Source organism: Sinohyriopsis cumingii, chromosome 17 (genome assembly GCF_028554795.1).
Source record: "Sinohyriopsis cumingii isolate HCF-2022 chromosome 17, ASM2855479v2, whole genome shotgun sequence".
In the NCBI taxonomy this organism is placed as follows: Eukaryota; Metazoa; Mollusca; class Bivalvia; order Unionida; family Unionidae; genus Sinohyriopsis; species Sinohyriopsis cumingii.
The window spans coordinates 83031286-83043953 of NC_142977.1; the positions used below are offsets into that span (position 1 = coordinate 83031286).

Genomic DNA, 12668 nt, shown 5'->3' on the forward strand with positions numbered 1-12668 from the left:
TTTTCTCTGACAAATCATAAAAGTTTATCAAAACATTTATTGGAAAAAATAATAACAATGAATCAAAGAATCTGACCACACATTTCAAGCAGTACAAGATTTAACTATTATTCTAATCAAAAGCAGCATGCCTGAGAACAAAGAAAAATAGCAAGACATATTAATCACTTTAGGAAACACAGAGTTTAGTAAGGATACAAATTCATGATTTCTGTATTAGAATGGAAATATCTATTATAAAATCTGTATTCATGGATGTTAAATTAGTAGGTATTAAGGGACTGCTCAATGACATCTACAAATAATAAGCCACCATGAAAATCTGTGATTTCACAGTATCAGAGACAAACTTGGCTGACAGAAAAACAAACAAAAGGACAAAAGACTGATTATAATGAATGAATATAAATAAAAATATGCAGTAGATTATATGATGTATATGAATTCAGTAGATTACCTCCAGCCAGCTGTCATTTAAATTGCTTCTGTCCCAACCCAATATTAAAATCGCTTCTACCGCCCACTAACCCATAGCCAGAAATTATGTTAAAAAATATACTTCTGTAGGGGGCAGTGATTCTTGATTAAAACACATCTGACGGTGGATCATAATTTTTTAAAATTGCTTCTGTTGTGTGTTGGTTGAATTTGAAAATGCCTTCCCCCCGGGGGGTATATGTTTTACTGGAACAGCCCTGAGTAAAACACATCATTCTTTCATTGTGAAATCATTGTAAATTATTCACTCATTGTGCTTGTACTGTGTAAAGCCATTTATTCATACTTTCATTATTAAGTCTGTACATTTTATGTTAATTGATCCAATATTTGGATCATATACATGCACATATTAATCATAATTAATTGCTCATTCAAGTCATTCGTTATTAAACACTGTATTTGTATCACCATCAAAAGTGTTTTGTTGTAAATCCAAAATCCCACATGGTTATCTTGTTACAATCAAAATGATTTTTCAATAAAGAAAGGGTACTGTTATTAAGGCTCCTGGATGACATACCTGTAATGGAGCAGTAGATAAGTTTTGGGGCAACTTCCTTTATTTGGGAATATCCCAGACCAAGTTCAGACAACTTGCCTGGAATGTAGTTTTCAAGTAACACATCACTCTTCTGTGCTAGCTAGAATAAAAATGCACAACAGTTTGAAGAAGATGATGGTGATGATGGTGGGGTGATGGTGAAGATAATAATATGTTATAAATATTAAGAACTTTTTCAAACTCAACATAAGCATCTAAACACAGCATAGCTCCTGTACACAAATTTGAATTAGGTTACCAACTTGTAACCAACTGTACATTTATTTGGTGGCATTAAAATTACCTGCAATTTACCAGAACAATCTGGACATTTGGAGCCTGAAACATTTATAATTAAAGTTCAAAGAAAACTGAGGATGAAAGGCAGACTACATCACCAATCTTATTAATTCTTTAGAATTGTACATACATCTAGCAAGTACATGATTTATGAGTTAGAATTACTCTTTTCACCTAAAAAAAACATAAATTGACAAAATCATATTTCTTCTTTTATGTAGTGTTTGTTTTGAAAACAAAAAAATGAGTAAATTAATCTCTAAGGCTATCATAAAACTCTAAATTTTCAGTGTCAAAATGAAAGGTAAATATCAACAAAATCAAAATATCCAAAACAGAAGAGTGGGGGGTTTAGATAAGTAATTAGTAAGTGTACCTCCTTGACCAAATCCTGTCCTTCCACTTTCTTAATATTTAAAGCCACACTCTGAAACAGAAGATATAATTTGAGCTGGTTTATTGTTACAGCTACTTACCAACTGGCTTAGTTATTCTGTGATTGAGCTTACAGCCCAACCTCCTATCCAGGCTAAAGTATACAGGGATGTGTTATTACCTCTTATTTGCTTCTCTCATCTGCCAATGTATTTTATATTACCAACTGAAAATGTCCCTTGTACTTTAAACTAAAACAAAATAATCAAACTCCGAAGATTAATTACTTGTTCTCAGTGTAGAAACCAAACAACAAAACATAAACTATAAAAAAAATCCAGTCCCTAGTCTGCAACAAAAACACTTTTCAGCACTTAAGATTCATATCACCTGGTACCAATGATAATAAAATGGCACCTTATTTCCAAAAAGGGAATGACAGTATTTTTATCACTGGGAGGAGGTGATGGGGGAAGGGGGGTGGTGGTGTTGCTACACTAGAAAAGAATAATAAGAATAGGGCCAGCATGTCAGCCTATGATCAATGTACTAATGTGTGACCATGATGCCATGATCAAACAAGTGTTATGTAAAATGAACTGCCCATGCTTCATAATAATTCATCCTTAAAACAAAGCATCAAGGGGTGTGGAAACATAAACAACTGTCCAAGCTTCATAATAATCCAACCATAAAACAAAGTATCAAGAGGTGTGGAAACATAAACAACTGTCCAAGCGTCATAATAATTCATCCATAATACAAAGTATTAAAGGATGTGGAAACATAAACAATTGTCCAAGCTTCATAATAATTCATCCATAAAAGAATGTATCAAGGGGTGTAGAAACATAAACAAGTGTCCAAGCTTCATAATGATTCATCCATAAAACAAAGTATCGAAGTGTGTGGAAACATAAACAACTGTCCAAGCTTCATAATGATTCATCCATAAAACAAAGCATCAAGGGGTGTGGAAACATAAGCAACTGTCCAAGCTTCATAATGATTCATCCATAAAACAATGCATCAAGAAGTGTGGAAATGTAAGATTTTTTTAAAAAACTGAAACATTAATGCAAATTTTCCATAACTGTCACCTTGACCCTAAAGCCAAAGAAGGAAGGAGAATGTTGTAATGATATATCTTAGTTTCATAATGATTTAATTTTATCCAAAGCACTAAGCATAAAGAAAATCCATCAAGTGGAATAGTAAATATAGACAAATTAAAAAACTGAAGCCAACACAAATTTCTATGACTGTGACCCTGACCTCAATTAAAAAGAGGCAGCAAGTGTGTTGCAGAATCATGTATTAGCTTCATAATTATTCATTCCAAGGGTAAAGAAATGCAAACAAATAATAAAACTTTACCAAAGCCTTAATACAAATTTTCTCTGAATGTGATCATGAACCCAAGGTCCATGTGACATATATGTCTGTCACAGAGTGTCTGAGCTTCATAATGATTTACCCCATATATGAAAGAAGCTATCAAAGGATTTAGGAAACATAAGGATATATAAAAAGATTGACCAAAACTATAATGTACATTTTCTATGACTGTAGGTACAAACATCTTTTTCTTTTGGCAATGGCATGAAAAGGGGATAAAATACTTCAATCCCTGGAAAGGTTTATAATCCCATAATTGCTAGTAAATTTTATAATCCCTCATTCCCTGGAGAAGTTTATAATCCATCAATCCCTGGCAAAGTCTATAATCCCTCAATCCCTGGCAAAGACACTGAATAGAGAAATAAACAGTGCATATTCTGAATCATCACATGGTCAGATACACATCACAAGGATTTCTGCACATGATGTTAAAGCTATCTCCATATGTCTCACACTCAGATGCAACATTTTGATCCATGATGTAATTAAAACTATTGCCTGGCATGCATAGTGAACCTTCTTTAGTGTTTTTCTTTGAAATCAAGCATCACTGAGACAAAAATTGAATCCGGTGTTTCCACTGGTGATACAACCTCCTCATGGGCATAGGCTTGGCACTGGATTCACCCAAACATTTTTTGTACCTGGTGAGGAAACATCACACTTTTCTCCTTATCTGAATGTTGTTGTCACCTGAAAGTGACCTTCGCTTGTGCTGTCTTCATATGTGGAAAGTGGTTTATACTTTGAAGGGCAGTGAAGATATCAAACGCTGACAATGTTTGCAAACTCAATTAAGCAAATGTCAGCTGTTCACATGTTTGGTTCAGATTTAGAAAGTTGAAATTATCCAAAACAAAGGGGATCAAATTAAAATTTTACCACTCTTAAGCTACAGTGTTAGCCCCATGGTTGTCTGAGAAATATGATGGTGCAACTTTATGGACAGAGTATTTAGGAAGAGTTCATACACAACAAGCTTAATAAAAGATTTGCTAAGTGTTCTTTGCTGTGTCAGTGATTGACCTCTACAGGGGTTTGTTATGTACACATACATGTGTTTGATTTGTACTCGTACATGTGTTTGATTTGTACTCATACAGGTGTTTGATTTGTACTCATACATGTGTTTGATCGGTACTCGTGTTTGATTTGTACTCATACATGTGTTTGATTTGTACTCATATGTGTGTTTGATTTGTACTCATACAGGTGTTTGATTTTGTACTCAATGCATGTGTTTGATTTGTACTCATACATTTGTTTGATTTGCACTCATACAGGTGTTTGATTTGTATTATATGTGTGTTTGATTTGTACTCATACAGGTGTTTGATTTGTACTCATATAGGTGCTTGATTTATTGTTGTTGTTGTTGTTGTTGCTGTAGGGTCTAATGCCATTTTTCAATACAAGATAGGCTATACATGGCGGCCAGTATTAATGGTGGAGGAAGAACCAGGCAAAACCCCGAAAAGAACCACCAACCCATGAGAAGCTACTGGCAAGCTTTCTCACATACCCACATTGGCCAAACCCATGCAGACAGAGGTGAGATGGCAGTGATCCGTAACGGTGAACGCTTTAGACCACTCAGCCACTGCTTGATTTGTACTTGTATAGGTGTTTGATTTGTACTTGTACAGGTGTTTGATTTGTACTCATACAGGTGTCTGATTTCTACTAATATAGGTGTCTGATTTGTACTCATAAAGGTACTTGATTTGTGTTCATACAGATGTCTGATTACCTGTTGATTTGTACTATACTCATACAGGCACTTGATTTGTATTCATACTGGTGGTAGTATTAACTGAACCACTTCAGTGACCCCCATTGGTTGTCAGCATATTTTGTTCTTTTGTATTCTTTATCTGGGGTATTTGTAGAGGTTATCCACTAACATTTAATACCTACAAACATGCAAATTTTGACATGTAAAACCACAAAATTTGGTAACCACAAATTTGTCTTCATTTTTTTAATACAAAAACACAGAAGTTCAGATTCATGAAAACAAATGATATTACAAAGAGATTTCCAGTGCAAGTTAAATTCTTTGATGGCAGAATGGATCAGTATGAACAGGAACCAATTTTTCATCATTGTTCTTATTTGATAATGCAAGAAATTTGACATATATCCTTTGTTCATGATAGTCATATTGGCCTCCTTGCAAGCTTGTTTTCCAAGCTGGTTATGGTCTATATCCATGATTACAACTGGGCAATACATAACTGATGAGATAATTATTACTGCATCAGAAAAACAGTCAAGCGCCATACTCAGTTTTGCTACTGACTGAAAGAACAACATATCATAAAGAAATTACCTTCTTATTTCTGTTGATGGAAAAGAAGTATGCACTTTCTGTCCCAATAAATGGGGGTCCCCATGAGCGGGTGTCATCTCCTTGACCTTTGACATAAAGGTTATTTTTTTAAAATGCATATAAAATGGTACAACAAATTAATGAAGAAAGAAAGAAAGAAAGAAAGAAAGAAAGAAAGAAAGAAAGCAGGAACTAAAAGGAAACATTGTGCTGAATGGCTGTTAAACCACCTAAACACTCATCTACCTTTCTACACTAACTTGGCACACACAAAAAAAACTTTATTAAAAACAAGACTCGTTTAAACAAACAGGTGCTCTACTGTCCAAGAATGTCTAGGAAACTGAATTAAGACGATTTCTTCTGGTTTCAAAGTAGCCACTGTGGCTGACATATTAAATGCATGATAGCATTATTTTCATTCTGGACAAACTTGACATCATCAGAAAACTCTTGGTGAGCTATGAAAGATTGAATAGAAAGATGAGGTATGAAGTTTATAATAAAAAAGATAAGCTAAGAAAAATCTAATAAACAGACGAGCTATTTCTACAAATACTAATAACATATTGCATGCATTGTTGCAGAAAATACTATGATGTCAACACATATTGATGAATCATGATACCTCTGATACATATGGATTTGACATGCTGATGAATCATGACACTTCTGATACATACGGATTTGATAAGAAAACATGGTAATACTTTACACACTCTAAATAGAATATGTCAGAGGCATAAGAAAGGCTCCATCTTATTTTGTTTTCTATTCCTTTCTTGTTTGGTCTGATTTTTTAAAGGGTGGTGATCACACTGGCTAAAACAGACAAATGACACTGCTTGTTACTTCACCTGGCCTCTCTACTTTGATAACTTCTGCTCCAAGATCTCCAAATAACATAGAACAATAGGGACCAGCAAGTACCCTGGAAATCAAATAAAAAATTTAAAAATTATAAAATGTCATAAATTATCCACTGAGGTTAGTAACTCATTCTCTAATTTGTTATGTATTATATATACTTGCTTATAAGGAGTCCAACTGCAAACCACACTAACTCCGTCACTCAGTCTGGATTTATGCAGTTTGTAGCAGTAATCAGTAGAACAAACAATATTGACCCCAATCTGCTGGCTCATTAATATGATGACAGATCAGGGTCTATGTTATTTGCAGTTGGACTAGACTTATTAGTAGTATATATAGTACCATTTTAATCAATCGATAAAAATTAGTTTAAAATTAATTTCATTAATTAAATGCTCTTATCCATTCAGATATTTTCATGGTAATATACATGGCCTGTAGTAATATTATTGATGTGTATGTTATTTATAATTAAAAAGCACTTCTTTCTTTTTGTATGCTTTAATTTCCAGTGTTCTACATGAAAATATACAATATCTTTGATTGGAAACATACTTAATTCCTTTAAACACCAATTATTATTATTATTATTTCAAATTTCACAACATTCTATAGACGAAACACATAAGAATATTTCATGGTTAAAATGCAATATGTATGTGTGTGTGTGATTTGGATTTTTAATGCAGCTTTAGCAGTTTTTCAGTCATATCACTATATCTTCAGTGTGGAAGTTTATAGTGATGTCTAGCAATGGGGCATCATGCGGCAGACATGTATCACCATGTTCCACCCAGTCACATTATCCTTACATCTGGCCAACCAGTCCTGACACTAACCTCTTAATGCTGAGTGCCTAGTGAGGCAGAAAATACAATATATAGCTAAGTTACATAACATCATGCAGCAACTTTTACCTAAATGATTTATAAATTCAAGTGCTTTTTTTGTGTGTGAAACATCTTAAACTTATAGCACGTTTATTCAACTCATAAAATGTGGGATTCCTCGCTTATTACACTATTTTAGTCACTGTAGGAAACTACTCAACGTATATACTGTTCAGGTCTTTGCATCACTTTCATACACAATAAATGACAATGATGGACATTACTGTACATGAAACACTGAATGATACCGTGTAAGATCTAAGACCCGTAATCCTTCAAGAGGTCCATTCTTTGTAGTCTGGGTGGAATACCATCTACATTTTGCAGGATCTGAAAGATTAAAAATATAAACAAATAGCACATACTGTACTGGGGGATTTCTGCTTTCTAGAGCATAACAATTCCCTTGCCCAACAAGCCCATACAACTAAAAGTAAATTTTGAGGCAATAAAAATTTCATTAAATTTGAATTGCCTCAAAATTTACTAATAGTTGTATGGGCTTGTTAGGCAAGGGAATTGTTATGCCATAAAAAGCAGAAATTCCCCAGTATATGCTTTTTGTTTATAGTCATAGTTATACATATACAAATGAATGAAAATTTTAATACCAATATCATTTCACCAGTATCAAGCATGCCAATAGTCTAGTGGGTCAAAACTGGAATTGTTGTCCTGCATCATTGTTTTTAACAAATAATTTTTTTTGGAAAGTTCTAGTGCAGTTTAATTTTAAGACAGTTACTAGTTATTTTACTTCTAAATTGCAACACTGGTACAAAAGTTACAAAAATATTATCACATGGACATTTCCTCATATCCAGTAACCATTATCATAAAAACGCAGTAAAACATTCAATTTCATAGATGCTTCTTTAGGCAGTCCAGGCCAGCCCTATTTGTTAGTACTGGGCAATCCATTTAGGCATTCCAAGCTAACCACTTATTATTTTTGTTTTCCTTATTTCTGGATTTTTGAAGAAAAAAAAGTGAGGACATTTGGACTGTAACTTAAAAGAATGTGGTTTAATTGCTTCTTTCGAGATATACTGAATAGCCATGAAAAGCTATCTCCCTTAACCTGACCACCAGATGTCTCACATGTTAGGTTAGTAACCTTAGTTTATGTTGCCTTGTGGTAGTATTTGTTTTTGCCAACCATTGTTTTTTTATTTAATAAAATGTTTGCAAAAAAAAAATACAAAATGAAACACACCCCCATGCATTAAATATGGAATTTTGTATCAGTTCTGTAATTATAATCACCTGTGTGGTTGGTGGTAATGATACATTACAAGGCAAAGTAAGAATATGGGAAAGTGGGACATGGTGCCAAAAGTTAAAACCACTGCTATAAATTATACAGACTAAAATCAATTCATGGGCATTACTACTGTTTTGCAAAACTGAGTTAAGTAATTGTGATGGATTCTGAAAACTATTTAAATGTTATTGTAAAATAAGTCCATCACTGATCTACATGGTATTGTCTGTACTTATGAGCCTAATGTCTATTGTAAAATGAAGTTGTTCATCACTGACTTACACAGTGTTGTCCACACTGATGTGCCTAGCATCTATTGTAAAATGTATCTGTCCATCACTGACCTATACAATATTATAAGAACTGATGTGTCTTGTGTTTAATAAATATGTCCATCACTGACCTACACAGTACTGTCTGTACTTATGCGTATAAAGTATTCTGTCTAGTTTTAAATAAATCTATCCACCACTGGACTACACAGTATTGTCTGTACTGATGTGTCTAGTTACTTCAGTACATTACAATTGTCACACAGGCAAAAATAATGATAATTTTTTTGTTGCTGTTCTATTATTTCATCCCATACTTGGGAAATAAGGTCACCTGCTCAATATATGACAGCAACATGAAACACTGTGGATAACTGTATCAATTAGGGACCAGCTTCGCACTGCTAAAAGAGACCACCGTAAAGCTGAGAGGCCCTGGCTTTCCACCAGACTCAATATTCATAAGCAAATCCATGAAGTCGCTAAGAAGAATGTCACAAATATAGTCCATGCAGCGAAATCAGCCCACTAGACTACTACGATCATGGAAAGTTCCAGCTGCAAAGAGCTCTTCGAGATTACTAACAAGCTAATGTCAAGGAACAAATCAACACCACTTCCAACTACCTTCTCTCCAGTCGACCTTCCGGACATGTTTGCAAATTTCTTCTGTGACAAAGTACAAACCATTAGAGATAAGCTTGACACCACAATTTCAACTGACTCATTGTCACCATACAGTTGGGATACAGAATTTGAGCGGCAACCATTAGCAGCATTTGAACCGGTCTCTATGGATTTTGTACGTACAATCGTGACGAAGAGTGCACCAAAGTCATGTGAACTTGATCCAATTCTAAAATCACTGCTGCTTGAGTGCTTAGATCCAGTATTGCCTTCACTAACTGATGTTATTAATACCTCTCTCTCATCTGGGGAATTCCCATCATTTTTCAAAACTGCCATTGTAAAGCCTCTGCTGAAGAAACCAACACTAGACCATAACCATTTAAAGAACTACCGCACAGTTTCTAATCTCCCATTCATTTAAAAAATCTTAGAAAAGGTTGTTCTATCCCAGCTTGTATCTCATCTAAATTCAAATAGTCCTTTTAGCCATGTACAATCTGCATATCGCCCTTGCCACAGTACTGAAACTACTCTTCTAAAAGTAGTTAATGACATTCTTTCTGCACTGGATAGTGGAAAGATTACAGTCCTCACCCTCCTTGATTTGTCTGCAGCATTTGACACAATAGACCATGATATATTACTTCACCGTCTCCAGCATGTATTTGGCATTCATGATACAGCCCTTACTGTGGTTCAAGTCCTACTTGGTCAACAGGACACAAATTGTATCTGCAAATGGAATACACTCCAGCCTAGTTGATCTATGTTGTGGTGTTCCATAGGGGTCTGTTCTTGGACCTGTACTCTTCATTCTGTACACTCAGTCGCTCTCAAGTGTCATAGATCATCATCCAGTGTCTCACCAATTGTATGCTGATGACACCCAAATATACAAATCTAGCCACCCAACTGAAGTTGATGCTACCATCCAAGGTATAGAGAGGTGCATTTCTGATGTTAAATCATGGATGACATGTAACAAGCTGCAGATGAATGATGATAAAACTGATCACAACACAAAGACTTTCTCATTCACTTCCTTTACCTCAAACAATAAATATCAGCAACGCCAACATTAAATTCACACAATCAGTACAAAACCTAGGTGTTACTCTGGACAGTACTCTCACACTGCACCGACATGTCATGAACATATGCAAGGCTGCATATCTTGAGCTGAGACGCATCAGCTCAATTTGCAAATATCCTTCAGTTGATGCCACTAAAACACTTGTGTGTTCATTAGTACTTTCAAGACTGGACTATTGTAATTCAATTCTGCCTGGTTCATCTCAATGTCTACTGCAAAAACTTTAAAAAGTTCAAAACACAGCTGCTCGGATCATACTTTGAGTACCACGATCAGAGCACACCTCCCCGCTGCTCTGTACCCTACACTGGCTATCCATTCGATCCAGAATCAAACACAAAATTTGTTCTCTGTGCTACATTTCACTGTCGGACTCTAGTCCAACATACCTATCTGACCTCACTCATGTGTACACACCAGCAAGATACTTACGCTTCTCTTCTGACAATCGTATACTCATTATTCCCACTATCAAAACAAAGTCATATGGACAGCGTTCTTTTGCATACCAGTTTCCAGCAACGTGGAATGAATTGTCCACTGAACTTAGACACAAAGACACAGTGATCACATTCAAGAAGGCTCTCAAAACTCACTTATTTCGACTGCAAGAACAAACTTAAAGACCTAATAATGTTTCCTACCTGAAAGATTCTCAGCATGTTTTTTTATTTTCTAATGTTTTTCTAATTTCATGTTGTTTGTTTTTGTAATAATATTATTATGTTTCTTATCTTATAGGTGTTGTCTAATGATGTAAAGCGCTTAGAGCTTCTAAAGATTAGGCGCTATATAAAGTCCTCATTATTATTATTAGTATTAATTACATTCGTCAGAATCATGTACAATGTTCTAGTGGCTAACAGCATCAGTAATGCTATTTACAATGGTGTACAATGTTCTAGTGGCTAACTGCATCAGTAACACTATTTACAATGGTGTACAATGTTCTGGTGGCTAACTGCATCAGTAACACTATTTGCAATGGTGTACAATGTTCTGGTGGCTATCAGTATCAGTAACATTTGTTAGAATCACGAAGTACAATGTTCTATTGGCTAACAGCATCATTGGCACTATTTAGAATGCTGTATAATGTTTTAGTTGATAACTACATCAGTAATACCATTTAGAATGGTGTACAATGTTCTAGTGGATAACAGCTTTAATAATACTGTTCAGAATGGTATACAATGTTCTAGATGATAACTGCATGTGTGTGTTTGGATATTTAATGTAGCTTTAAAAGATACATATCACTATGATGTCTGCAGTGTGGCAGTTTATAGTGATGTCTAGTGCTGGAGCATCATGTCACAGACATGTTGCATTATGTCCCATCCAGTCACATTATCCTGACACCAGGCTAACCAGTACTAACACTAACCTTACACATGTATAAAGGAGTCACAGGAAGAAAACGACTTCCATGAGGTGCGTCAAAAAGGGTGGTGTACTATAAGATCTTCACAACAAGGGTTGAAACATGCTATGAAGATTATAAGGGAGCATATAATTGTCTTTTAGTACCCGTACTTTGCTAAAATAACTAATGTACTAAAGTAATGAAAATATCACTATGAAAGAAGTACATTTCTGAAAAGATAAAAGTGCTTCAAAACTGAGGAGTCCAGGTAGTCCTACAATGTAAGAGACAGCACATGTTGCTTTTGTTTTAGTACAATCACCCACCCACCCCTGAACAAAAATAGCGGGTGATGTGTCTTACGTTGTAAGACGAAATATCAGCGTCGGGTCTTACAGGTAGGACTAGGAGTCCAGGATACTTTAACAGAGTTTTGACGTTTCTCAGGTGTGAAATAATGACCTTCCCATATAATATGGATAAAAATCCAAATAAAGTGAATAATCGCCATTTAAATGTATGCAAAACTGAATACTAAAAAAGGACACCCGTCACTGTCACAGTCGGTAATGAACGCATACATGACCTGTATGACTTTAAGTTTACTGTCGAGTCTGCTGTACTGCGCAAGAGAGCGTACAATGCGAACAATAAAGGAAGGCAATTTAATAATTCTTGGAAAATCAAGCATGTAAGTAGTACGCTGAATAAATCAAACAACAATAATAGAAATGACAAGCACCTCCCACCTAAAAATTTTACTTTTCTACATAATTTACTGACAAATCCTCCTATCGTCGTCATGTCCGAAACCTTCTTCGTGAAGAGTC

The 12668-nt window shown here is 34.9% G+C and overlaps 1 protein-coding gene across 5 annotated transcripts in view; it reads right to left on the minus strand.

The window, feature by feature from the left end:
- LOC149779328 (succinyl-CoA:glutarate CoA-transferase-like) overlaps positions 1-12660 on the minus strand; it is a 52436-nt gene extending 39776 nt beyond the window's left edge. Inside the window, exons 1-6 of one of the 5 annotated variants that reach the window (XM_089939946.1) lie at positions 12235-12456; positions 7462-7543; positions 6308-6381; positions 5451-5536; positions 1719-1769; positions 1022-1142 (exon numbers count right to left, since the gene is read on the minus strand). In XM_089939946.1, coding sequence (XP_089796072.1) covers positions 1022-1142; positions 1719-1769; positions 5451-5536; positions 6308-6381; positions 7462-7543; positions 12235-12349 — 529 coding nt within the window. In that variant the 5' untranslated portion in view covers positions 12350-12456. Of the gene's footprint in view, positions 1-1021; positions 1143-1718; positions 1770-5450; positions 5537-6307; positions 6382-7461; positions 7544-12234; positions 12457-12580 lie in introns of those variants that run through there. The other 4 variants (XM_089939947.1, XM_089939950.1, XM_089939949.1 and 1 more) reach the window with 4 other exon arrangements.
- Positions 12661-12668: the final 8 nt, after the last annotated feature.